The following is a 26,912-nucleotide window of genomic DNA, read 5'->3' as shown; positions in this document are numbered from 1 at the left end:
AGAGTGTCAACTGCATGCGGAACCATCACCGTAAGCACATTATCCATGACCAGACCTGCGGACTGTCGAATGGACACCGCAGCTGCCGCTGTTGCTCTTAAACAACTCGGCAATGCTCTAGCTACTGGGTCTAAGGTCGAAGAAAAGTATGCACATGGACGCTGTTTGTCACCAAATTGTTGCGTCAAGACACTCAACGCACAACCATCCCTCTCGTGAACGTATAGTGTAAACGGCTTACTGTAGTCAGGGGTACCTAACACAGGAGCCGAACACAACGCATCACGTAATTCAGAAAAACTTTTCTGACACTCTTCAGTCCATGGTAAAGGAGTCGGAACATCCTTACACGTGAGGGCTAACAATGGTTTCGCTAACAATGAAAAATTTGGAATCCATTGTCTGCAGTATGACGTAATACCTAGAAAGGCACGTACATCTCTCTGAGTTTTTGGCACAGTCATTCGGGCAATCGCTGCGATTCTTTCTGGGGTCAACCTTCTCCCTTCTTTTGACAATAAGTGACCTAAGTAGGTTACTTCTTGACAACAATATTGCAGCTTAGAAGGTGACACCTTGTGATGTAAGTCACATAAATGCCGCAACAACGATACTGTAGCAGTTCTACAAATATCCTCGGTATCGGCTGCCACCAACAAGTCGTCAACGTATTGAATCAAAGCCGCACCCGTCGGTAACACAAACGCATCAAGTTGACTTTTAAGGGCTTGACTGTAAATCGATGGACTTTCACAGTAGCCTTGAGGTGCGCGTTTGAACCTAAAACTTCGACCTCCTAATGAAAAACCGAATAGATCTCTGCTTTCCTCAGCGATCGGAATACTAAAGAAAGCATTCTTTAGGTCGGTCACCGTGAACCAGGAGGCAGAAGCTGGAATCAGGGTCAACAAGGCCGTGATATCAGGCACCACAGGAAACTGCGGAATCACGATTTTATTCACCTCTCTCAAATCAATTACAAATCGGTACACAGGAGGTTTAGATGGATCGGTTCGTTTCAAAATGGGTAACACAGGACTATTACACACATTACCCCGAGTTTCTTCGATGACATCTTTTTCGATGAGGTCATAAATGATCGCTAATAGCGCTCGCTCACCATCAAGAGAGATACAATACTGAGGTATACGTGGTAATCGAACATTCGTTTTCAACTGGACCACATAGGGTGGAATGTTTAACAGGCCCACATCATTGGGACCTGTTGCCCATAAAGACGCAGGAAGAGAACTCAATTCCGGTGGGAACTTATCCATTGATAGGTACATAGGAGAGATAACCCTCTGACCTAACGTAAGCTCCACTCCTTCAGGAGAGCAATACAAAGTCGCATATAACCGTTTTAACAAATCCAGACCCAAAAGATTCTCACCACACCCAGTGGATAGAATCAATGGAGCCTCCAGCTCACGAGGACCAATCGCAAGGGACAAAGGGCTAGAGACAGGATTGCTAACAGGGGCGCCAGAGAATCCAATGGAAACATTCGTTAAGCCAGACAAAGGTGCGCCAGGGAGTTTGGAATGCATGATGGAACTTTTTGCTGCACCAGTGTCCAACAGAAAAGGCTCAACTACGCCAGATGTGGCAACCGCGACGTAAGGCCCTCTCTGATCAACCGGAACTGACACTACTCCCTCTCTTTGTTGATGGCTGTCCTAGTAACGGTCGTCTGCAACAATCTCATGCTCAACATAATAATCGTCCACATGGTACTGTGCAGATTTATCGGACCCCGCATTTCGCTGGTCGAAACAATTATTTGCGTCCGATGAAACAGTAGAGCGCTCATGATTTTGAACGAAACCTCGTCCTCTACCTCGAGAGGCCTGTTGAGGACCACCACGACCTCCCCGAGCCGAAACATTATTATAACGATCACGTAAAGCGGGACAATCAAATTTTATATGGCCCTCTCTCCTACAATATGCACACTGATTATACCCAAGCGTAGATCTAAAGTCAGAGGAGTCAGAGCGCGACTGCATCCTAGTGAACTGGGCTCGTGGTCGATACTGCTGTTGTAAATCATTTTGATTTGAACGTGGAGGATATGCCTGCTGCAACAAAACCTTTGTTTTGAGCTCCTTCGTTTTCTTGTCTGAACGATCACTTTCTTCCTTTTCCCTATTCTCATAATATTGAGCCGTCGCTAATATCTGTGCAGTGGTTGAAACAGCCCATGCACTTTCCGAATTTTTCAATTTGTTGCATAGCTCTGGCAACAAATTTAACACAAACTTATCAACAAACAACCGTTGGCCTCCTTCGGTGCTCATGTCCTGACCACTATGATCGACAAATGCCTCCTCGAATCTAGTAAAGAAATCGGAGACACTCTCGTCTTTCTTTTGCTTGCAAGCCGATAATTTATCCCAATTCACCCTCATCGCTGGCATGAGTGTTTTCATAAGTGTAATGATTTTCTGGGGTAGATCCAAAATTAACTGCTCAGGCTTAGCCCCACCAACTTGTAGTCCATCACCCGCTATTAGTGCAGGCCAATCACCGCCTAACTCATTCACATGATTCGTTTGGCGAATTTTCACCCAAATCGGTTGCGGTACGACATTACCAAACAGCATGTCGATGTCAGCGAGGTTCATAATAGTAGCATTTACCAATTGGGACAACTCCTTATAATAACCCGCCGGATTCTTACGCGGATCAGGCAAAGATTGTTTCACCTGCAAGACTTCTGATCGCTTCCATGGGAGGTGTATCCAAACACGTTGGAAATGTGGCAAAACTGGGGGATTGGCAGCAGGAGCACCTGGCATCCATACTGGCGGAACCTCTCTCATAGGATATTGACCAGAGGTCGTGTTCGTATTATCGGTGTCATCATCAAATGACACACGAGAAGGCACTGTGGATCTAAAGGCTAACAATCGCTCTAATGCTCGTCGTACATTTCCACCCACAATCATACCGTTCGAAAACTGACTCTGGAGTTCCGTCATCTCAGGCAGTACATTATCCAAGTCATCATTATACCATTCTTCTCTCAAAAAGTTACACATTTCTTCAAACACGAATCTCTGAGTGGGCTCATTAAACTGAGAGAATGTATCAAAAACCATGCGCGGAGGGTAGTTAGCAGGGTGTCTTATCCATCTACGCGCCATAGTTACCAACGTGGCACTCTCCCTTCCACCAGGGATTTGACTTCGTCTCTGGGGAGTTTCAGAGACATCGGATCGAAATAGCGATCCAGAAAGTGGGGAGTAAAGGGTAGCAACAGAATTAGGGATACGATTACGAACAGAAGGAGAAAGAAGAACAGGAGCAACAACATTAGAAGTGAACGTAGGAACAGCAGGGGTAGCCAGGACAGCTGAGGTAACAGGAACAATGGACTGAGGGGGTACAGGCAAAGGAGCAGTAGGAATAGGAGCAGGTGGTGGGACAAACGCAGGACCAACAACAGGCCGACCAGCAGCCGCTAGAACAACAGGAGGAACTACAGGAGGAACTACAGGGGCTGTAGCACCCTGTGCATAAGGAGGTGGTGATTTCAATAAATAGGCTAACAAGGGATCCTCCTTCACATCTTCTTCCTTTTTAACATGATTAGATGGTAAAACCGGATAACATTTATCTACCTGCATGTGATGCAGTCTAGTAGAAACTTCTATCTCTTTTTCTGCTTTATCTCGCTGATATTGTTCTGCACCTTGCATCATCGTAATGATACCTTCTTTTTTATTTTTCTTAAGCTGTTTGATTTCTTTCTGCTTGGCCTCTTTCCGCCATAACCGAAAGGAATCAAACATAGCAGGCCTAGCTTTCTTTTTAAACAATTTAGCTTCAAGATTATCTAAAATCGTAATTTCAAAACTTCCATGCGGTGGCCAACTAAGGTCACCATCGTTTTTCGTATAACGAACCCAATATTCATTATATATAATAGGGCCTACACCATGTCGACTATAGAGCTCATAAATTGGAGTTCCAACTGGAGGTATCGGACACGAGTCCTCCAACCGGGAATCAGTGTTATAACATTTAAAGAAACCAAAGAAACCACTACGGCTAGGCATCTTGCTCACTAACCAAGTATCAAACTTCAAGGGTTATCGAAGCGCTAAATCTTCGTGAAAGACAAAACCCTCGGTTTTTGGCAATTGCAACTGTCAAATAACAACTAAGAACCAACAACTAAGCACCACAAATGCAATGGAACCATGCAAAACAACTAAGCTTCAACAACAACCAAGGATACTGGGAGCGACCCACAAATACTTAACTGAGAGTACAATGGCGCCAAAACAGGTCGACAGTCAGGGCATCGGTCCGTCGCAGCCGTCAGGAGGCGGGAATCTTCGCGGGAAAAATCTTCGGACCACTTATTTCGACAACAGGATCGATGAAGCGGGGTGCACCTTCCCTCGGAGATTTCACACGAAGTTCCTCACAATCGTCAGGCTTTGGACCGGTACCGCTGATGTCACCCCACGTTGGGCGCCAACTGAAGGACTGGACTTTCTCTAAGGTCCAGCGGTGCCAGGGAACAACACCTGAAACCTTCGTGGGATACCTGTTCAGCGCACAAATGACAGAGACACGGGACACTTCCTTCGGCGTCAAAGATCAGCGTTTATTACTGCAGGGAGGCAAAAGTCACAAGAAGTACAACAGAGTGTAGGTTCTGAGAGTCTGCTTCAAATTGCAAATGTGGATCGCTCCTTTTATACACATTTTCGTCATTGAACAACACACGGACAAAAGGTTACAACTCAGTTCCCACAGTAAACTTCAAAAGGACTTCTTTCATGTTTTCAGAACCCCGGAACATAATTTCAGTAACATTGCCGGTTCCCAACTGTAAAAGCACATCTTCTCACCATTAGCCACATTCCACTCTAGTTGTAAACGAACGAAAGAAAGAGACAGGAACAGCTGCCAGGAAGACAGACAACAGTAAAGGAAAGAGTGTGAGGGTAATATCGGAAGCATGATCACAGGATCAAGGGATTCGATCCTAACACATGCGCGGCTGAAACAATAGACCGGCACGGCAAGATTACCCTCAAGCGGAGCCATCTGCCTTTGCAGTGTCATCCCCTCGTCATAAAAGACGCACAAAAGGAATATGCATCTTCCGCAAGGCTTGGGAACTGAGGGTCATAGCGCGGACAGTTGCCTGCTCGCTGACTACGTGAGGGCAAGAAACAAAATGGGTGCCGTATCTAAAATGGAACCCGAGGGTTCAGAAGAAGAAACGCGTAAATAAGGTGAACCCTTCCAAGTAGTGTAGCGAAAACGCGTACACTTACTAAACTCGTTATTTACGGTTCATAGATACCAAACTTGCCCATATTCGACCATGCCCAGAACATCATAACGATTCTCACGGAACCTCAGCTCGCTCGGCAATCCCAATAATTCTGACGTTGTTGCATCTTGAGCAGCCTTCATATTCGTCTAACTTCGAGGCCATTGCCCTACCTTCAGTTTGTAGTTGTTGCACTTGGCGTTTTAGAGTTCCGGCATCGTCGCGGAGGGTCGCTGTGGTGGTTTGAACCTCCATTACTCTTGTGTTCGTGTTTCTGAGGTCTGCTCAGGTAAACACAATTTTGACAGAGACGAAGCCAATGCGTGCATCTAAGGACGTGTGTACTATATTTAGGTTGGTCTTTATATCCTGCCGCGTAATTTCTTTTGCCTCTGCCGCTGCTAGGTCCTTGGCTTGTGTGGTTGCCGGGCCTGTCTCTTCTGGTCGGTCTTTGGCACAGGCAAACTTGTCTAGTTTTGTTTGCAGCATGGTACGTGGGCCTCTCCCCACTGCCATCCTGGGTCCGGTGCTCCCCTGCACAGTCCGGGACAGATATGAGGTGATACTCACTGCTGCCTGCCTGTGCGGCGTTCTGCCTCACATGGCCTTTCAGTTTTCCCACCTCTTGCTGTTGGTGCTGAGGCCCGCCTGCTGGCAGGAGACGGGTGAAACCTTCCACCAAGTTGCTGATCTCTTCTCTCGTTACTCCCCAGATCAACACCAAGGAGGGGGGAGGAGGGGCCGAACCCTATACGTCCAGGCCCCTGTAATTATTGCACAGTGCTGTGTGGCATCAAGGGTGTCTTTTTCCTTAAGTACTCCTCTACTGCTAAGTGCTGTGACTGGGTCGCTTTTTAGTCACCCGGTGACCCTTCCTGCACCCGGTGACCCTTCCTGGCTGCCTTCAGGGGATGCCAGTAATTGTATTGTGGCTGTCCAGTCTCACTGAGAACCCCACTTTCATGTCGGCCATTTATGTGGAGAGCAGATTTCGCTCCTGCTATCCGCCTTTCGTCTTGCCAGTCTTTACCTCCTCCGGGCAATCCCGGTTCTTTTCTGCGGTTGCGCGTGTCTTTAAAGGAGGGGGGAGAGGCCCCCAGAGACAAGGCCTCCAAGCCTCAGTGCCTCGCGGCCTGTAATATTGTGTTGCGCAGGCCCTGCACCACAAGGCCCCCTGTGCTGTGTCTGCTGCTATGCAAGGCCACGCATGCCCCTGTTCTTCAGGCCTCTTCTCAGTAGGCCGTCCAACACTCACCACAGGCAGATTCAGTAACGCCAGGCCTCCTCACGCTGTTGCCGAGCATCTCTCACTGCCGCAGCCGGCACCAGTGTATGTAATCCAGCCCCCGGGTAGAGTCAGGGTGTGAGGAGGTGTTCCAGTCGCTCCCTTCGTAGTGGTGCCTGTCCACTCGGCCGCCAAGCCCAGGAGTTGCTCGCACTGCCTTCCTCTGGGCTTACGTCAACTTTAACCTCTTCTTTGCCCCAGCGAGTTGGCGCGATGTTGAACGCTGAGGTGACGCAGCATCCAGCGCACGGCCCTATGCGAGCCCCCGGTCTCCGTTTGCTGCATAGGCCGCAACTCTCTTTGCAGCCCAGCTTGTGTTCTCTGCATCGGAGTTGGTTCGTGGTCAGTTCACTGCACGCCCCAGTGGTTCCGATCACTCCTCCACTCCACTTTGTTGCTCACCTGCGGATTTTAGGACGGATTTTCACGGGGAGGTCTTGGGACGAAACAGAGCTACTTTAGGCGGCGGCCATCTTCCACGGCAGCCGGCCATGCCCAGAGAAATATTTATTCAGATTTTTTAACACACATAGTAATCTTCACTCCGGGTACAGGTACCTGAAGTGTGCATAATATAACACTTATGACATACAGTTATACATTTATTACACCCAGTGAACAGACAATGAAACGAAAACGAATTATACTGTGCTGTACAAGTTCTAAGTATTTGACTTTCGTAGCAACTAGAAACTTTCTTCAGTCTTCCAGTTGTTTATACATACTATGGCCATGCTTCTTAATTTTTGCGCAGTCCATACAGGAGGTAGTACACCCACAGTGGACACATTTGCCCTCTGATTCCTAGTGTGTGTCCACAGAATTATCAATTATAATATTTACTAGCAGCCCGTCCCGACGTTGTCCGGGTATGAAATAGAATGTGTGTATTTGGCAAGGGCAATTTATTTTAAAATCTTGCGGTAGACAACATTTTTTGTTTCATTAGAATAGAACGGAGAAGGGCCAGCTGCAGCCCTGGTTGATGTTAGCAGGCGCATGTAATTGGTGTAGTGATCCGCCGCCTGAGCCCGGCTACAGCCCTGGTTGATGTTAGCAGGCGCGTGTAATGTCGTTGAATGAGAGAGTTATCAGCCGTGGGTAAATCCGTTTAATGAGAGAGTTCAGTGACAGCGAGTAGGAGAGGCTGCAGTAATTGTCCCCGCAGACACGCTCATTTGCGTGTTCCCCCGCTTGAGGCCCAGATGCAGGCCTGTTTGATGTTAGCAGGCGCGTGTTCCCCTGCTTGAGGCCCAGCTGCAGTACTGGTTGATGTTATCAGGTGCGTGTAATTAGTGTACTGATCCGCCGCCGGAGCCTGGCAAGAGCCCTGGTTGATGGTAGCAGGCGCGTCTAATTTCGTTGAATGAGAGAGTTCAGTAACAGCGCGCAGGAGAGGCTGCAGTAATGTTACTTACCAGGCCTCCAGTTGAACGCGTTTGTCACGCCCCCAGCGTGCCCCTTGATGCGGCGCAATTGCGTTCACATGGCATGAAGGCCGGATACACTCCCTCTGCGTTTCTCACACCCCCAGCGTGTCACGCCCCCAGCGTGCCCCTTGATGCTGCACAGCAATGTAATTGCCGCTTGTATGTACGACTCACATGGCACATGCCCACAGCCCATGATGTGATGGCCGTACCACACGCCCCCAGCGTTAGTCACGCCCACAGCACAACGCAGACACGCCCACAAGGGACTACTTTGCTGGCATGATTCTTTTACCTTTTAAATGTATATGGTGTCCTACGGTACAATTGTATGTCTTGCACTGTATGATTGGGATGAACATCACTGTTTCTTGAAAAGTTAATAAAAACAATTTTAAAAAAAGAAAAAAATGTATATGGTGGCCGTCTGCATAGCCTATGTCCTGTATTGGGTGTTGTGATTGGTGCTGTGGTTACTGAGATTACCCTCCTCAAAGGTTTGGGCTCTCTCTTTATAATATTAGTATGGATAAGTTGAGTAAAGGAGACTCCTCCAGGTGGTGGTGTCAACGCATTTCGGCCCTTTAAGATTCAGAGTCTCTTCAGGACATTGGCAGAAAGAACAACATGTATAAAGAATATTACATATTTTATAAAACGATACGGTGCACAATACATCAAAAGTGCACCGCCGAGTGCAAGGGGTAAAGCAGCCATGTCCTATTTATAGCAGGTATCAATGTAGAGCATGCAGAGCTGGAAACCATATATCCATGGAAGAGAAAAATTGTCTGCTCGTAGACTGCACCATACGGTTAATTGTACCATGCTTACTATAGAAACATATGGTGCCAGCGACATAGTGATAGTGCCAGTGTTGACAATGACGCCTATCTCTTGTGGAATGCTTGAGGGTGGCTTGTGCATGCTGCGCAAAGGTTTGTAGTCAACATGAGGAGAGGCATCTTGCAAGCCCCGCGTGCAGAGGTAGCATGAATGAAGGAAATGCGCATGCAGAAGGAAAGGTGGTCGCTAATGCAGGCGCTTTCACCAGACAAAATCTGAGCAAACCCACAGCGTGAATAAAGGCACCTTCCCTGGCCCAGGGGAGGCTGAATTCGAGTCGGTATGTAGTCTGACTGGATGCCAGGTAGTTTCCAAGGCAGACATCGGATGTCCTGTAGATGTGGAAAGGATGGTTGGTCATCTAGAGCTTTTGGAGGAACACACCTCTGTAGTGTGCCAGAGTGCGGTAATTTAAAGGTGTGTTGCAACTAGTTATCAAATAGATTGCTCGATAAGCTAGCTCCCACGGTGAAGGCTGAGAGTAGAATCAGTTAAAAAAGTTTAGGTTGCCATGTGTGTGTGTGATGATCAAAATTGCACAGATCAAAAAGAAAAAAAAGTGGTGGTGCCCAAGGACTCGCGGGTAACCGTGGCAGGGCTGGCCCAAATGGGCCGTGCTCTATGGATTCCAACTACCTAGGGGAATAAATATCCCAATAAGGAGTCCGGCACAGAAGGATGCGTGCGGCCGTTCCTTCGGGACATTGTCGGAGGGGGAATTGTCTGTGTGAAGCAAAAGACTTTGCGGCTGCCAGGGGTCACCCTGCTGGGAGAACAGAAGTTCCCGTGTACCGTGGGTGAGCAACAGAACCTAAACTAAAACGTGACAGCTCACTACTTACGCGGTCCACACAGTCACATCAGCAACAAAGCGATGGAGCCTAAAAGAGGATGAATTAGGCCTTCAAAGTTGGTCTTTATCTGTGTGAGGAAGAAACGAGATATAATGGAAGACTATGGGATGCTCTGTGGGAGGCCGCCCCAGGTCAAAGACTTAGTGTCCTTAGATTCTATTACAGGACCGGAGGCTTCGGATTATGCTTTCTCTTTCCTCTACTGTCAACACAGCAGCCAATGAAAACGTTCAATTAGTAACAAAAAACGACATTGCCCATGATGCTCTTGCATCAGTCAAGCCCCTTCAGCCCCAATAAGAGCCATCTACACAGTCCCACGATCCTCTTTCCTTGCTGCTCACAGCAGAGTTAAGTACTACCTTATATTGTTATCATTGTGCTTATTATTGCGCTTATGCGCGGGATTTGTTTTATATCATTATTCATTATAGTTAATTGTATCTGACTTCATGACTAATGTATTTTAACCTGTGAATGTTTTAAAGCTGATTTTGCACTGATTTAAGGATTTATAATCACCGCATGTTAGAACGGGTCTCTGACCGAGTGGGTAGCGCTGCTGCGCTTATTTTATGCAGTTGCTCTTACGAGCAAGGGAATACCTCTCCGCTTTTGCGGATATTTAGACCGTCTTTCGGTCGCGCGTTTGACACGCAGTTGTTCTGGGCTTCCCTCATCGCCCGACAACACCTCTGGAGCCGAGTGGTTCATGAATGACGTGTGCAGCCCAATTGGGCTCATTTTGGGTGGCTTTTGGGCTTCATTTGGGCTGGCATTGGGCTGCGCACGTCGCAATCATCCCGTTCTCAAAAGTTTTACGGCTTTCAAGCAGAGATTTTGCCTGAGCTGCAAGACGCCTGATCGGCAGTAAGAAATAATGCCTTGTGGGAGTGAGCACACGCTCCATATAAGTTTATTTTGGCTCCTACGCCTCTGGGCTACAAGAACTTGACTTCAGCTTTGCTGAGGGGGCGTGGTACTCTATTGAAGTTTATTATTGTGTGCAAGTGGGCCGCCCCCACCCCCCATTACTCCCCCATTAACATAATACTTATACATTTATCCTCATCACACTCATTAATTCTGAACTAACAATGGAAGAGTGGGTGAGATACGAAGATGATGAGGAGGAAGTTTATTATGAGGGACAGCAAGAGACTGTACTTGAGGACAACATTGTGGAGGCTCTGGACGCCTCTGTCCAATCCTCAGTGAACAAGGCTATATAGAGAGCACAGTACCAAGCACTGTGTAACAGGCATTGGCGGCTGCATTAAAACCAATCACGAAGCAGCTTGAAAGTTTTGCTAAACGCCACGAGTTCGAGAAAGACAAACCCAAGCTAGGTACACCTCCTGATAAAAGCGCAGCAAAGGAGGGCCAATGGCCACATTCAAATGTGTTAAATTCTCTACCCCAGACTGAGTCGGGTATTCCACAGGTGGCAAAGCTAAGAGCAAACAAATAGTTTATGGGAATACGGACTCCACAAACAGTAACACCGACACTGACACGACCGACGAGGAAGCACCTCCCAAAAAGAAGGCTAAAAAGGTTGCTTCTTTGATTCCCAATACTCCAGCTAATACCCAGTTCACGTTCAACCCGAGTGACATTGTGCACCCCCGCTCTTCCAACTGGGCCCGGCCCCGGAAGTTACTGAATATTTGCACGAGAACCTTCGCAAAGGTTTTGACAAGGAGGTCCGCAATCGGCTTCGGTCAGAATGCCCTCCACCCGATCTGCCGGACAAGGTGGCAGCGACCCCCGAAATAGATGTTAGTCTTCTCACATTTATATCGCTTGACAAAGCGCAATCTGGTATTAAGCGTGTCTTCCAGCAAGGCCTTTTTAACAGGGCTGGACAAGGCAGGGGACGCTCGTCAGGCAGTTTCTACAATCAAGGTCTCCCCAGAGGTGACTATGGTCGCGGCAGAGGAGAGTGGGATTCGACAAGAGGGGGTACCTTCTATCCCACACGCCGCCAATTCAGCAAACGCCGTTTTCACGGAGGTGGGAATAGAGCAGGATTTCAGGCGCAGAATTCTGCAGGTAAGCGTTACCATTGTGGGGTCGGACACAATTTTTTGTTCAAAATTGGCTGCACTTGCCTCAAACGCAAGGGTAATACAAACTGTTCAGGGTTTCCACCTGGAGTTCTATGGAACACCCTTTCAGGACACACACCCCAGGCAACTCCATTTTTCCCAACACAAATGTATGTTTATAGACAACTAAATAGCCGAATTGCTGCGAAAACATGCGATTGCTCCCTGCAACAGCAGGCCTCACGGTTTTTGCAGCAATGTCTTCTTAGTTCAGAAGAAGGGCTGCGGCCACAGACTTGTCCTGAATTTGAGAGAGCTCAATCAATTTCTCATTTACAAGCATTTCAAGATGGAAGGGATCCATCTTTTGGCAGATTTACTGAAAAAGGGAGACTGGCTGGTCAGGCTAGATCTTAAGATTGCCTACCTTCCCATTCCCACTTTTCCACCACACCGGCGCTTCCTCCAGTTCCAGTGGAGAGATCAATGGTTCGAGTATTTGGCCCTTCCTTTCGGGCTATCCTCAGCTCCTTCGTGCTTCACCAAGGTGATGAAGCCGGTTGTGGCTCACTTGCGGGAGCAGGGTGTTCGCATGATTATTTATCTGGATGATATCTTAATCATGGCACAGAGTCCGGAGTTAGCTACTCACCACCTTCAACTAACGATGTCTCTCTTGCAGAGTTTGGGGTTTGTAATCAACCAACCCAAGTCGGCTCTCTGTCCGACATAGACAATAGATTTCCTGGGTTTCGTGATAGACTCCCAGGCGGCCCAATTGTGCCTCCCCAAAACGAAGTTGAAAGACCTCAATAAGGAGATTATGGCAATCCTCAATAAGCAGGTGGTCTCTCTCAGAGCCATTGCCAGAGTAGTGGGATTACTGGTATCCTCCATTCAGGCGATTTTCCCAGGCCCTCTACATTACAGGGCCCTGCAGAGGCTGAAAATTCAACATCTCCACAAAGTTCTGTCTTACACGGATCTAGTCCCGTTGTTGCAAGAAGTGAGAGAGGAGATGCAGTGGTGGCTGTGCCACGTGGAAGCATGGAACGGCAGAGCAATTTTCGGCTCGCAACCTGAGATTACCGTCGAATCCAACGCCAGCTGTTGGGGCTGGGGAGCGTGTTGCGGAAACATTTCCACAGGCGGAAGGTGGTCTCCCCAGGATTTATCACTACATATCAATTGTCTGGAACTCCTGGAGGGTTCTTTTGCAGTTCGGACATTATCTCCCAAGCAGACCTCATGTTGTATCCTTCTCAGGATGGACAACATTTCAAGGGTGAGGTATATCTACAAGTTGGCAGGCACAAGATCGTCTCTACTAGTAGAGATTACCAAAGACTTTTGGCACTATTGCCTGAATTGTCAGATCACGGTAATAGCGGAGTACATTCCGGGTCAATCCACTTGGTAGTGGACTGGAATTCCAGACACCTCAGAGATTACAGCGATTGGCAATTACAGCTGAGCATATTCCAGTGGTTGAAGGAAATTTGGGGTGCTTGCCACACAGACCTGTTTGCATCCAGGCTGAATCGGCAGATTCCCAGCTTTTTCAGCTGGAGACCGGACCCGTCAGCGAAGGCGACAGATGCCTTCCTTCACGATTGGTCAAGGGCGTTGAATTATGCGTTTCCACCATTCCTTCTAATTCCCAGAGTGACACCACATATTGTCAAGCAGCAGGCGGAGGTGATTTTAGTGACACCCCTGTGGAGATCGCAGCCCTGGTTCCCGGTGTTACTGGAGATGAGCTGCGATCTCCCCAGGATGCTCCCTTGGTCGGAGTCTCTACTCCTGGGCGCTCACAAGGAGTAGCATCCGATAGTACTTTTGGGGTGACTGTCACTGATGGAATGGCGGCTTTCTGGCAACAGTGGAAAATGCCGGGGTTTTCGGACAAAGCTACAGCTTTCATAAAACAAGCTTAGGCTCCTTCAACAAGGAAACAATACTCTTCAGCCTGGAAAGGCTGGGTGGGTTGGTGCCTGGACCAGCACGTGGATCCTGTGGGGGCAGAACTATCCCATGTCTTATTCTTCATTTCAGATAAGGCCGCTTAAGGTTTAGCTTACCGTTCTGTAAACAACTTTAGATCAACCATTTCTGCAGGTCACTGTCAGGGCGATGGGAAGCCGGTAGGTATGCACCCAGTGGTTTTCAAGTCAGGCCCCCCTCCAAAATTTTGTCAGTACTTGGGGTAGTGGAAAGATCCAGGACAAGTGCAGGGGGTGGGATTACAATTTCAGGAGTACTTTTACTGTAACTGATGATCCACACTAAATGTGACCCATGTAAAAGAGCAAATATATCAAGCAATAACACAACTTCTGATACTTGGGGTGTTGTAAGCCCCTCACACTCCTGAGACCCAATGCAACTCCACATGTAGCGCTAATGATAGCTGTAGCCTTGAGTAGCAGACTGTGTGATGTGCCTCGTTCACCTCTTCCTCACTATGCATGGCCATCACTCCAATCCTGGAACAGATTTGTTGCCCCTTTCAGAATAAAATGAGCTCTGGCATGTTGTCCACCACTTTGCAGCAAGGATGCCCCCACCTCTAATGCTAGGAAGAAAAGCCTACAATTCTCTTTTATAAATGAAGTCAGTCATAATTGTTATGCAGTGGGCCTGTCATTTCTGGGCCCGAGGGCCACTGCATCTACTTTAGTAATGAGATCAACTGCTTTGTGAAGTGGCGTTCTTCTCTGCCCCTTATTGAAAAAATGGGCCCCCATCTTGCCCCTTTCCCCACTCTGTCATCTCTCTGACGCCTAAGCTAATGTGTCTCCCCTGATTACATTTTCACTTCTCTTGGGCCATTGGTCCGAGGCCCAAAGCAACACTTACAAAACAATGGTAACAATAGTAGGCCCCAACATAATCAGGAAAAGACAGTAAAACAAACCTAATTGGGGTTTATTTGATGCATCACACCCCTGGCACCCATGCAACTGCATCTGTGGTTGTTCTGTCACGACTTGACTATTGCAATAGCATATATCTGAATGCCCAGAAACAACTGCTTAATAGGCTTCAGATAGTTCAAAATGCTGCGGCTAGACTATTGTCAGGTATACCCAAATTTGTCTCAGTCCGAACAGAACTAACTCGGTTACATTGGCTCCCGGTGAAACAGAGGGTTCGTTTTAAGGCCCTCTGTATAGCCTTCAAGGCCTTTAATGGTATTGGCCCTGACCACTTGAGGCAGAGGTTTAAATGGTATATCCCCGGTAGGGCGCTTCGTTCCCTGGGTGCTAAATTTGTCCAAACACCGACCTTCAAGAAAGCCGGCTGGGGAGGGAGGAGCTTTATCACTTGCACATCCAAGGCGTGGAACGAGTTGCCGTTCCACCTGAGGAATGCTGCCAATCTGTTATCTTTCAGAAAAGGCCTGAAGACCTGGCTTTTCTCTCTCTGATCGCTTTGACTTATGTTTAGGCATAGCTCAGCGCCAGGACACCCATGGGTAATCGTGCGCTTCTTACAAATTCCAATAACATAACATAACAAATGATACCTACTACTATGCCCACTCTCTCCACTAGCCCATGACTCCTAGACGTGAGGAGGTTCTCTGCTCCTTTGTGTTGAAAAGAAAAGGGAGTAAATCCCACATCTTGCCACCTGTTGCTTTAGTTCAGTTTCGCTAATTCGTAAAGCTATCTCTATTGACATAGCAAGCCAGTCCCTGGAGCATTTAGTGCTTACTCCAATAAATTGTAATAGATATGATCTGTCAAGAATAAAGATGACTGGTATGTTCATAACTTGCAACCCCAGTGGTATTGAGTCATTTTTTTAAGTGTTCCAGTAATACCTGAGCGTGTAATTGTGTTCTGATGTTTTTCTTTTTTTAGCTGTTTCAATCATTCTGCTTTGTCCAAGTTGGTTATCATAGAGGTTGGTAAGTCTCCACTTAGTAATGAAGGGTTTTCTAGCACTTTTAATGATTTGGTCGTCAGTGTAACTGACTATATGGGGCTCTGGCATATCACTACAGAATCAACTAACTCGGAGATCCGATTACTGCTAGTGTACTGATAAGTTCTTTATCATGTGTGTCTATCAATCACAGAATATATCTTAATCGATAACCAACACCTAAAAAGGTGCAATACAACTCATATACACATATAGGGGTTTGCCCAAATGATCCCCCAATACCTGGGCAAGAAATAGTCTAAACAAAAAACAATGGTATGATATGGGAATGAATTGTTACAAAAGTACCTTCCACCGTGAAAATATAAACTAGTCACTGTGCAAATATGTATTCTGATTTATTAACATGCATAGTAATCTTTACTCCGGGTACAGGTACATGAAGTGTGCACACTATAACACTTGTTTAACACCAGCTGGGGTCTAGTTGAGTAATACTGAGTCACTGGTCTATAAATGCTAGAGAAAAGGGGTGCAAGCCCGGACCTTTGTTTTAAGCTACTCATTGGAAGAAGTTTTACCTTATAGCCATTGTAATTCTGCCTACATTATTGGAGGCCCACCGTATTTGGAGCAGGATTCCTCACTGTTGCTCTGCCCATAACCATCTCTTCTTCATGCTTTTCTTCATGTTGTGGTCCGACAGATCATTTAAGACAATTGTGTGGTTTCACATTTTGGTCTGAAGTCCTTCTGGTGTAGACAAATTAAGTTGACACCCACTGCTCAGGCCTCATAGTCGCGAAGAAGCAGTTTAGAAAAACCTTTGGACGGTGTTTACCAGCGACTGTATCAGCCAATAATCCCTGGAGCACAGGCATCACTCTTTTTAAATACTAGTTGCATGATGGGACTGCTTCAAGAAGCAGGTATAATTTGAGCTCCATCGTCCTCTTCTTGAGGGGGGAGTGGGAATAACCAATAACTGGATGCACCTTGAATAGCTTGTTTGGGCCAAGGACTCCATCTCACAATTTCAGGACAAGGTCCCAAGCTTAGCTTTGCAGATGTTAACGTTATCATTATCAATGGGCTAAATGGTGCGTGGATGGAGGCATAATAAACACCTTGATAGGGGAGACGCTGGGTGATGGAAACAATGGGTATACAATTCACTCCCAGTTATAATGATCTGTGAGCAACGGTTACAACACCCACATGTACTATTAAGAGGTTCTTGATACTGTCAGGCGCTTTCCACTTTACTTTAACTCCAGTACGCACATCACTTTTGATTAATTGTGTGTCATCCATACATCTCTCCATTTCATGTTCATTCCTTGCAGCTGCCGAAATTGGAAAAACTGGGCTGCATGGTGACTCTCAGTCTTCGCTCTGAAATATAATTCTTGGACTTGCTGACTCCAAAAGCCATCCTTCTCCAATCTTATACCAATCACACTCCCTCCATTACTCTGGTTTCTCTTTTACGTGTACTGATTTCCCCTTTCTCTCATTAAATGGAATCTTCGAATTTCCTGGCAAGCTAAGGTGTTAAGAAATCCTCCCCCTCCTCTCAGCCCCTTTCAAAATACTGTTCTGGGGCACGTTTTCGACTCTAAAGCCTGAAACTTCAGTGTTCCCCTGTCCCAAATGTGGGTGATAACTTCTGCAATTGTTAAAGCCACTTCAGTAATTTCGTTTTCTCTGGGGATCTTGGTGACACACATTGTATACACTCCATGTCCTTAGAACCCATGTACAATAATACTTGGTGCAATAAGTGGATGATATTTCTTTTGTTAAAGCCATTGGGATTCCTTCTTGAAACATACAGGAGGAGAATTATTGACATATCCATGAAGGCCATCTTGTACCCTCATCGTCACACACAGACCTGGACCTCCAGCACTTACCTGAAGCTCAACCCCAATAAACAGATTCCTCCTGTATGACAAAAACACCAAGCAACAACTAGTCCAAACAGACATGGTCCTGGATGGAGTTTAATTTACCAAATGCCAAGAAACTCTGAGTCCCCTTGGCATTAACCTCACCATCAAAGAAATGTACTTCATCAGCTCCACCCTGAATGCACTCAACTGACCCTGACTCATACAATCTACAAAAACAGCTGCATTATCTACAAAACCATCATGGCCTGCATCGTGGCAAACCTGCCAGAACACCATCATACTGGAGACGAACAAATTCAGGAAAGAAAAAACAAGGCTTCCCACTCTGGGCACCCAGGATCTGGAATACTATCCCTATATCCATCATGTCTGACCTTACAACTTACAAAAGATCTGAATACAACACTATTTTAAAGAACACTGCATACTGGAAGAAGGCTGATGCGCCCCCAGTGACCGCATGGGTCACCCGCCTGTGGCATACCATGGCAATGGAACTTCTCTCGCATCGGCTTCATCTTCGCAAGACTCAATTTGCAGACACTTGGCAACCATTGGTAGATTACTTCTGCACACTCGAACACGCCAAACTCCAGCCCCTGATGCTTCAGGCCTTACACCTCTTTGAGGATACCATACTTCCTTCTTGTACGGATGAACTTTGGGGGCTGGACAAAGATAGCGCGTAATTGGTCTCCCATACTCCTCTAGACACCTGCATGGAGGTGACCTCCCATGGGCCTTCCTCCCCCTTCTGTTCTCTCTTCTACAGGGGTTTCCTCTCTTTTTTGGGTGACATTTTGTTTCCTTTGCTTCTCCACTCTATCCCTTTCCGTACCACTTAGCTTGTCTGCACATGTTTAAATGTTTTTGGATCATACATGATGCCTTTCCATGCTTTGAGAACGTGAGATATGCAACAGTTCCGTATCTTTGTTTTAACATAAATATACCCCTTGGATCCCAATGCTGTCCTTTTTGGGAATGGTGATTTGTTTGTGTGCCTTTGCTTCACCCATTTCCTTTTCCCCCTTGTTCTTTTTGGTATTATTAAGCTACGGTGTAAAAAAACCCTCCCCCTCCTCTCAGCCCCTTTCAAAATACTGTTCTGGGGCACGTTTTCGACTCAAAAGTCTGAAACTTCAGTGTTCCACTGTCTCAAATGTGGGTGATAACTTCTGCAATTGTTAAAGCCACTTCAGTAATTTCGTTTTTTTCTGGGGATCTTGGTGACATACATTGTATACACTCCATGTCCTTAGAACCCGTGTACAATAATATTTGGTGCAATAAGTGGATGATATTTCTCAATAAAACAGATTTAAAAGAAAGAACACTACGTAACAACACCGTAAACATTTACCTTTGTTCTCAGAAACCAGCTATTCCTACAAAATGCATGAACTATAACTTTTGTTTTGAATCCCTTCAGCACTTTTAGCTGGGTTCACAACATACAATCTCCAAGTACATACATATATATCTGCAAAACTAGCCGCTCTTCTCTGTGATTTACTTAGCTACTTTTTATTCTTGTGAGAAAGCATGAGGGCTTGGGGAGAGTTAGAACCCCTATCTAGATGGAGTTGCAGCTCAAAAGCCGCCGCGTTGTTGGACACAACTCTTTGCGTCAGATTAGTAGGCCCTTCACAAATTGGACACTCTACTTTTGGCTAGAATGATCAAGTGAAATGGGGAGCTCAGCTTCCGAAGACTTGTATCTATATATGCAACAAATTCAGCCAGTCTGGAGAAGATCTACCTGGATTGTGTGTGTGTTTAATGACCACTTCCAGATATTGACAAAGAGCATGCATGCTACTGGTGACTTGTTGACTGTCTCTGGAATTAAAGTTGGATTTGAAATCTGCCCCTGTGGTAGATCACTTAGCCTATTGGTCAGAGTCTGGGAACTTCTAGCAAACTCTGCATATTGTCACTAATTCAAAATGAGAAGTCGGACACGTAAAAAATATTTCTGGATGCCATTAGATCTCCAGTGCTGATTACTTCCCTGTTGACTCTCTTCCAGTAAAGGTTTTTAAGACGCATACACAGCGATTTCTGTAGAAAAGCTTGAAAGAAAAGGAGGCAGATAAAACGTTAACATGTTGCTGCTGAAACATCCTTCCTCATCTTGCTGAATTCAGAGCCATTATTGAAGAGAAGTTGTTTACCTACAAAGTAACTTCCTCTGGCCCTTCCCATTTAAAGAAGAGGTTGACATCTTTCCAGAAACTTAAAATCGAACTCGGGGGTGGGGGGGCGGGAGGTTTGTTGACTCCCTGTCATTCAGATCTAACTGTAGATCCTTTTGATCCAGAGGGCTTATGTTGAAGATATGAATATCACAAAGCTATGCACAACGGCGTGCTGTGGATACAGGTATGTAACTTTATATTGTGCTTTAACCTTAAATATCCAAGTGGTATATTGATCAGGCTGCATCGAACATACCAAAATGTCAGATTGCGACCTGCAGGATTCACATCTCTCTGTGGCGAGTGTATTAACCCCCTAAGTTATCTCACCAGCTTGGCTAGTATTGAAAACAATGATTCTGTGGTTGTTGCATCATGTTGTTGAAGAGTACAAGGGAAGTAAACCTTCCAAAACAATTGTTGTAACTTGAAGTGTGTTATGTATGTTTTAACTTGCTGATATATGTTGTCTGTTGCTGCAGAGGGTCCGGAGCCAACACTGAGTCCAGCTACTTTTGTGAGCGATATCAGCATTGCGTCCTTCAACACGCCTGTCAGCGATGATGATGTGGAAGTCCAAGACCTTGACAGGCTCTATAGCAGTGATGAGTATTATGATGATGGTGATTACATATTTTTAAGTACTCATTGGTGAATGGGCATCAGCTATGTCCATAAGAAACAAGAGATAACTGTGGGTCTAGCAGTATGATCAAAATACCATATGTGTGGGGCTGGCTACGTGTCTGCTAGTAGATGTTAAAATAGAAGACAGACTATTGGACAATTAACCTCTGTGAAAAATGTCCATCAGTTACTCGTTCCGTGTCACCCAGTACATCATTTGGTCTACTTCACAGTAGTTTGTCCACTAATCTATCTCCATGAATGTGTAGAGGAGATGATTAATGTAAAATGAATGTCTGGTAGGTGTTAATCACTAGTAACTGAGAGCAGTGCAAAAGTGGAAAAAGTGAATGTGCTAAACATAAGATTGGATGATGCATGCAATATAACTTTATTCTGAAGTCATGCTCCTCCAACATTAAAAACAATACAGTGCAAAAAAGTCAGATGGTTCAAACAAATAACTTCTGACTGGGTAATCTGGTCGACATGTTTCTGCGGACTATTAATGGTCAAATAATGTACCTGCCGCTTCCTGAGGACCCATAAACTTAATTGCTACTGCTTACGTGAAAGAAATAATAAACACAAAAGGACATTTCATGACAAAAATGGACAGTTGTGAACAGAAATGCTAAATGTCACCTGTTCACTTCCATTCTCCCTCCTTTGATCATAGGGTCCGATTGTGAAAACGCCAGCATGCCCACACATAGATAAGAAATAAAATATAAAGAAAGCCATGACACCTTCATTAGTAATGGCTACCAGAAAACATTGCTGAATTAAAAACATCTTGGCACAATGACCATAATATGCATACCATTGTGCAGATTATCAATGGCTCGCCTTAATTTGTAAAGGGAATTGCCTCGCCTCACCTGGCAAACAGCTCAGGAAAAATGAAGCACCGCTCTATTGTGCAGAAAATATGAAAAAGTCGAGTTGAAATATATGACAGCTACCATCATGTCAGACTCATTCCCTGTATAGTGCTTGCTAGCACACTACATAGGCTATTGATCATATAGTAAACAGATTATTCACTATGTCCAATGGTGATTCCTTGGACTGTTCCTTATTCATTATGATTTTTAATGCATTTGATGTAAAAGAGGATACCTATCTAGAGGCTACACAGTAATCCATTTTTAAATCTGTATGCTTCAGAATCGAAACATTTTAGGTTGTCAAGTTCTAATTGTTATACATTTTTTCGTTTTCATAATTGAAAGAGTAGAGCCAATTGTTCAGCACAGACACGCTGTCAGGATAAGCACAGCGCACCCATTGAGTCACGTTGTTTCATTGCATTACACGTTCGCTCGTTATGACATGCAGTCGAATTGAATGCAGCGCGTGCACTGAGTCACGTCATTCAACTCAAGTGCACGCTCACTCATTCTGATACATTGCCGTTTAAAGTACAAACAGTAATGGGTTAATCAAGATCTCGCGCACACCCTTACCTCTCCGTCGGTACTTCCAGCAGCCTGCCGGGCTGTTTGGGGAGGTGCCGCGGATAGAGGAGGGCGCTTCCTTATCGTTTTTCCGCGAGCGTGATTGGTCACCCGCGCATTGGCTGAAACTACAAGGATTCATGGGAATTGTAGTCAGTAATGCGTCATACACTCGCGCTTATGTGATCGATGTTGAATTATTCACTTGCAGCATTGTTAAAAAGATTAGATGGTTCATTTAAATATAATTGTGGTAAATTTATAAAATGTATATGTATAATACTGACTTAGATAGTATCCCAATCGAATTTTATTCAGCTATGTCCCTCATAACATTTAAAAATAGTTAGAATTGTTCATAGGCTGGGTGGCCTGTTCAATATTAATTTGAAGGAGCTACTCATGAACAACTTCTTTCAATAAGTGCAACACTACTTGCATTCGGCAGGAAAGATTAAGTGTCCAGTGTGGATTCACATTTAATTAGAAACTGGATGTTGTTCTATGGCTATTTCACAAACGTGTCACCTACTAAACTTTTTTCTATGTGGAGTCCTTCAGTGCAGAAATCTTGTTTTCCCTCCTTGCTAACAAAGTGGAATCAAGTGAAGTCTAGTGCGCTGTGAGAGCTGTGGTGTTATCCCAATGACATCAACTTTTAGGTGTCAGCCTGCACACTGATGGGAGAAGAGCCAGGTGTCCACTGTAGCAGCAGGTAGACCTTCACTCAGTTATGCTAGAGTGCCTTGTGCCTGACATCTAGCCAGCCTATTGGCAAGTCAGACTTCCAAGAGACCACCATGAAGAAGTTTGAAATAGTCTGGATCCCGGCCATTAAAGACCAGGAGAGGTGACGTCTGCTTATAGTCAGCAACATCTTTGTACAATCACTGTGGAAATACGTTAGCATAGTGATGGAGTCTATGAAAATCTCCCTTTTTTGTTATCAGTTCATAATGCTGAAGCACACAGAGTGGAAACGTAAAAGGATGGATGGGGGGGAATAAAAGACAATGCATATAATATGCAAGACACTTGTTGAATATATTATGCAAAATGCTTTCAGATGTAATGTAGTTTTTAGGACTGCAAAGGCGTGTGGGCGGTGTTATACAAGAATAGAAGAGAACCCCCATCTTAATGTTTACCTAATGTGCTTCTTTCTATGTCCATACCTAGAGAAAATCTGCTAATATCTTCGAATTACCTTGAAAGTTAGTAAACATTATTTACCTACAAAGTAACCTCCATCGGCCCTCCCATTAAAAAAAAAATGGTTGGCATCTTTTCAGTAACTTAAAATAGAACTCAGTGGGCTTTGCTGATTCCATGTCATTCAAGGCTAGCCTAAAATCCCTTTGATCTTGGACTCTTATCTAATAATATGAATATCTCAAAGTTGTGCACAATGGAGAGCTGTGGATACAGGTATGTAACTTTATATTGTGCTTTACCCTTAAATATCCAAGCAGTGCATTGATCAGGTTGCATCGAACATACCAAAATGTCGAATTGCGAGCTGTAGGATACCCACCGCTCTGTAGCGAGTGTATTAACCCCCTAATTTCTTTCACCGGCTTGGCTAGTTTTGAAAATAATATTTCTGTGATTGTTGCATCATGTGTTGAAGAGTACAAGGGAAATAAATCTTCCAAAAAGTTTTTATAACTTGAAGTGTGCTATACGTGTTTTAATTTGCTGATTTATGTTGTCTGTTCCTGCAGCGAATCTAGAGCGAACACTGAGCCCAGCTACTTTTGTGAGCGATATCAGCATTGCGTCATTCAACACGCCCGTCAGCGATGATGATGAAGAATACCACCACGAACCCCATGACTATGACGGGCCCCGTAGCAGTGATGAGGATAATGATGATGATTACATATTTATAAGTACTCATTGGTGACTGGGCATCAGCTATGTCCCTCATAGCATTTAAAAAGAGTTGGAATTGTTCATAGGGTGGGTGGCCTGTTTAATAGTAACTTGAAGGAGCTACTCATGAACAACGTCTTTCAATAAATGCAAAACTACTTGCATTCAGCAGGCAAAATTAGGTGTTTATTCTGGGTTCACTTTTCATTCAAACCTGGTTGTTGAGGATATTGTTCTTTAGATAGTTTGTAAACGTGTCTCTACGAGATGTTTCTGCTTTTTTTCTATATAGAGAAGGGCCAGGTGCCCACAGTGGCGGCAAGTACACCTTTACCTCAGTATGTTAGAGTGCCTTGTGCCTTGCGGCCCGCCATCCTATTGGCAAGTCAGACTTCCAAGTAACCACGATGAAGCTTCTGTGCAAAGTTTTGATGCCGCCCATTAAAGACCAGGAGAGGTAACGTCTGCCTATAGTCAGCATCAGTTTTGTACGATCAATATGGAAATACGCTGTATGTTGTTGGGTCTATGAAAATCTCTTTTTTATGTCTCTTTTTTATACACAGCATAATGCCGCAGCACAAGGAGTGAAACAGTATAAGGGTAGATTGGGGGAAATATAAGACAAAGCATATATCATGTAAGACATGTGTTAAATAGATTATGCAAAGTGCTTGCTGAACTAATGTAGCTTCCAGGACTGCAAAGGGATGTGGGCGGTTTTATACAAGGATGGAAGAGAACCCCCATCTTAATGTTAACTAATGTGCAACTTTCTAAGTCCATACCTAGACAAAATCTTCTAATATCTTCTAATTACCTTGAAAGTTGGGAACTTCGGCTCATTTGTGTCCACTTTCACAATGTAAATCAAATAATATTTCACATTTTGTTAGGATTTGACCAGGTTATGGCATTTGCATACAAATGTGGGAAATTAACTAGTTGAGAAGATAGTAGAAGAAATAAAATAAGAGTTGCCCAGAAGAGCATTTTCTGTAGCCAAAATATGGCGGCATGCTTGTTCATACAGATGTTGAAGGCCTTTTTAGGAAGCTTTTCTTTTTGTCTGGCCTTCGTCAGTGTTTGAGGTATCATTGAAAATCTCCTCACAAACCAATCAAAGTTTGAAAGGGTTCTCAAAAGAAAAATGAAAAGTCTGTGAATCACAGTATCAGCCGGCCAGATTACCTTCTAGCCGAATGGAGAAAGCATGTGGAGCGATGGAGCAAGTGAAACGATGTCCACATAGTAAGGATAATATGAATCACATTTTGGCTGATGAAGCTAGTCTCTGTGTCTAGCCATGGACGCCAATACATAGGCACAGCCAAATATCAGAGAATGGCACTTCCTTTGGGCAGTGTTAGTGTCATCAGGAAAACATGGCTTAATAATATTATGGTTAGTCTGATTGGAATGCTTTCAATTCCACAAGCACATCCTTTTTTCCAATGGACCTTGTTTTTGAGTGGCCAGGAATTGATGGATTTAGCGCCGAGATATAGTTGATTCTGGATTTCTGATTTTTTTTTTTTCTGAACACAAGCTACTGTTAATTCTCGGAATTGTCCTAGGAGCCAGTACTGCAGCATTTTTAAGAGACATTATCTGAAGGGGCCATTTGGTTGCAGAATGCTGACAAATAGGGCCAGTGGAGGTGGAAGGTTTTCTGGAATGTTAGTGTTTATGGCTCTGAATTAGAGAAGCAGCAGAATTCAATGCAAGGACATACAGTTGAGTCAATCACAATCTGTGAAAAGAGTTGGCATCTGTAGGGCACAGTTAAAAGAGGGTGGCTATGCAGACACAGAATGCATTAAACATTGATTTATTTACCAATGTTTTAGGATAATGTAGAGCCTTCTTAAGGCATGCTAATGTAAGAGACCGCCATTATACACCTCGATAGATTATATTTTTCAATCTTGATTAGTTGTGTCCTAATGGAATGCTTTATAAAATGAATTAAGTATGTATTTCTCTTTTCTAGTCATTTTTTTTTTCAAATAAATGAGTACCGATGACTTTCTGTTTTTCTGCAGGTGGACTTTTCCAAAGCTTCACAGTTATAGTTTTTAACTTTTTTCTTTTTGTATTTTGTTCAGTTATTGAAGATTTTATTTGGTTTGTCTTTTATTTAGCTTATTTATTATTTTGTGGACTACATGGCATTATAATTTCTTTAAAATTTAATTCATTCTACTCTTTGAAGATCATTGTTAGTGTACTAGAAAATAATACTGTTACCTGTTTTCAGCACTTTCCTGTGTTGTGGAAATGAAAACAGGCCAGGGTGCACTTCCTGGGAAAATTAGAAAATATGATGAGATCATTTTTTTAAAAGACTCATTAGGGCACAGCTCAGACTGTATTTTCACTTTCAAATGTTTTGCACAAAAGAGTTTCTTTTGGTGGCTCCCTACAGCAACGGGGTAAATTGAAAGAAGTCAAGCTGAGCCGCTTTTCTTCTTGACTAAAAGCATGCCCAAAAACAGGATTGAGAACACATGAAGTCCACAAATAAATCATGTCTACAGCTTGTAAACTGGAATTTACTTACAATCAAATGAAGAATTCAATACCTTGGGTGCTAAATTCTGCAATCTCAATGCCAGGAAAGGTATTTACTCGCTCAAGGGTGTACTATCCAATCAGTGTAAAATAAGTGATATTTTGTTTAATGAACATTGAAATGTTTTTCTTTTTTTCTTTTACCACAATAAATATATTTGCACTATTTTTTAAGTGGTTTGGAACTTGGAATTGATTCTGTTCCTTGACGTCTTGTGAATCTAAGGTCTGTATGATAAATGTATTTACAAATTCTGGGTCACTGTTACCGAGTGAGACGGGTTACATTACTCTTACCACTGATAGATAATTGGTTGTCAGCCTTTCGTATACAGTATGATTGCCTCCTGATTAGGATTCTAATAACACACTAGATGTATGGGGTAAGAAAGTATGTAGTTAGGCAGAATAGAAGTAAGAACCTCGAACTCTGTAGGTGAACTACAATGGCAGCTAACTAATTGCACATTAGCCTTGAATTACCCTGTTCAAGCATCCTTCATTAAAGAAAGAGTGCATCATAGCACTTTGATCTGTACAAATGAAAAAAACACAATAAAGAAGTGTAATAACTAACTCAAAAATGAGAAATGTTGTAAC

General features: G+C 44.4%; 1 protein-coding gene across 3 annotated transcripts in view; it reads left to right on the top strand.

Annotated features, from left to right (window-relative positions):
* The window catches only part of LOC144762234 (uncharacterized), a 407,676-nt gene extending 381,196 nt beyond the window's left edge, over window positions 1-26,480 (top strand). For all 3 annotated transcript variants that reach the window (XM_078647378.1, XM_078647376.1, XM_078647377.1), the window contains 2 exons: window positions 20,259-20,399; window positions 23,588-26,480. In XM_078647378.1, the coding sequence (XP_078503504.1) occupies window positions 20,259-20,399; window positions 23,588-23,769 (323 nt within the window). In that variant the 3' untranslated portion in view covers window positions 23,770-26,480. The remainder of the gene's footprint in view (window positions 1-20,258; window positions 20,400-23,587) is intronic.
* The last annotated feature ends 432 nt before the right edge of the window (window positions 26,481-26,912 follow it).

This window comes from Lissotriton helveticus, chromosome 6 (assembly GCF_964261635.1).
Source record: "Lissotriton helveticus chromosome 6, aLisHel1.1, whole genome shotgun sequence".
Classification (NCBI taxonomy): domain Eukaryota; kingdom Metazoa; phylum Chordata; class Amphibia; order Caudata; family Salamandridae; genus Lissotriton; species Lissotriton helveticus.
This window is presented reverse-complemented; position numbering and strand designations above follow the sequence as displayed.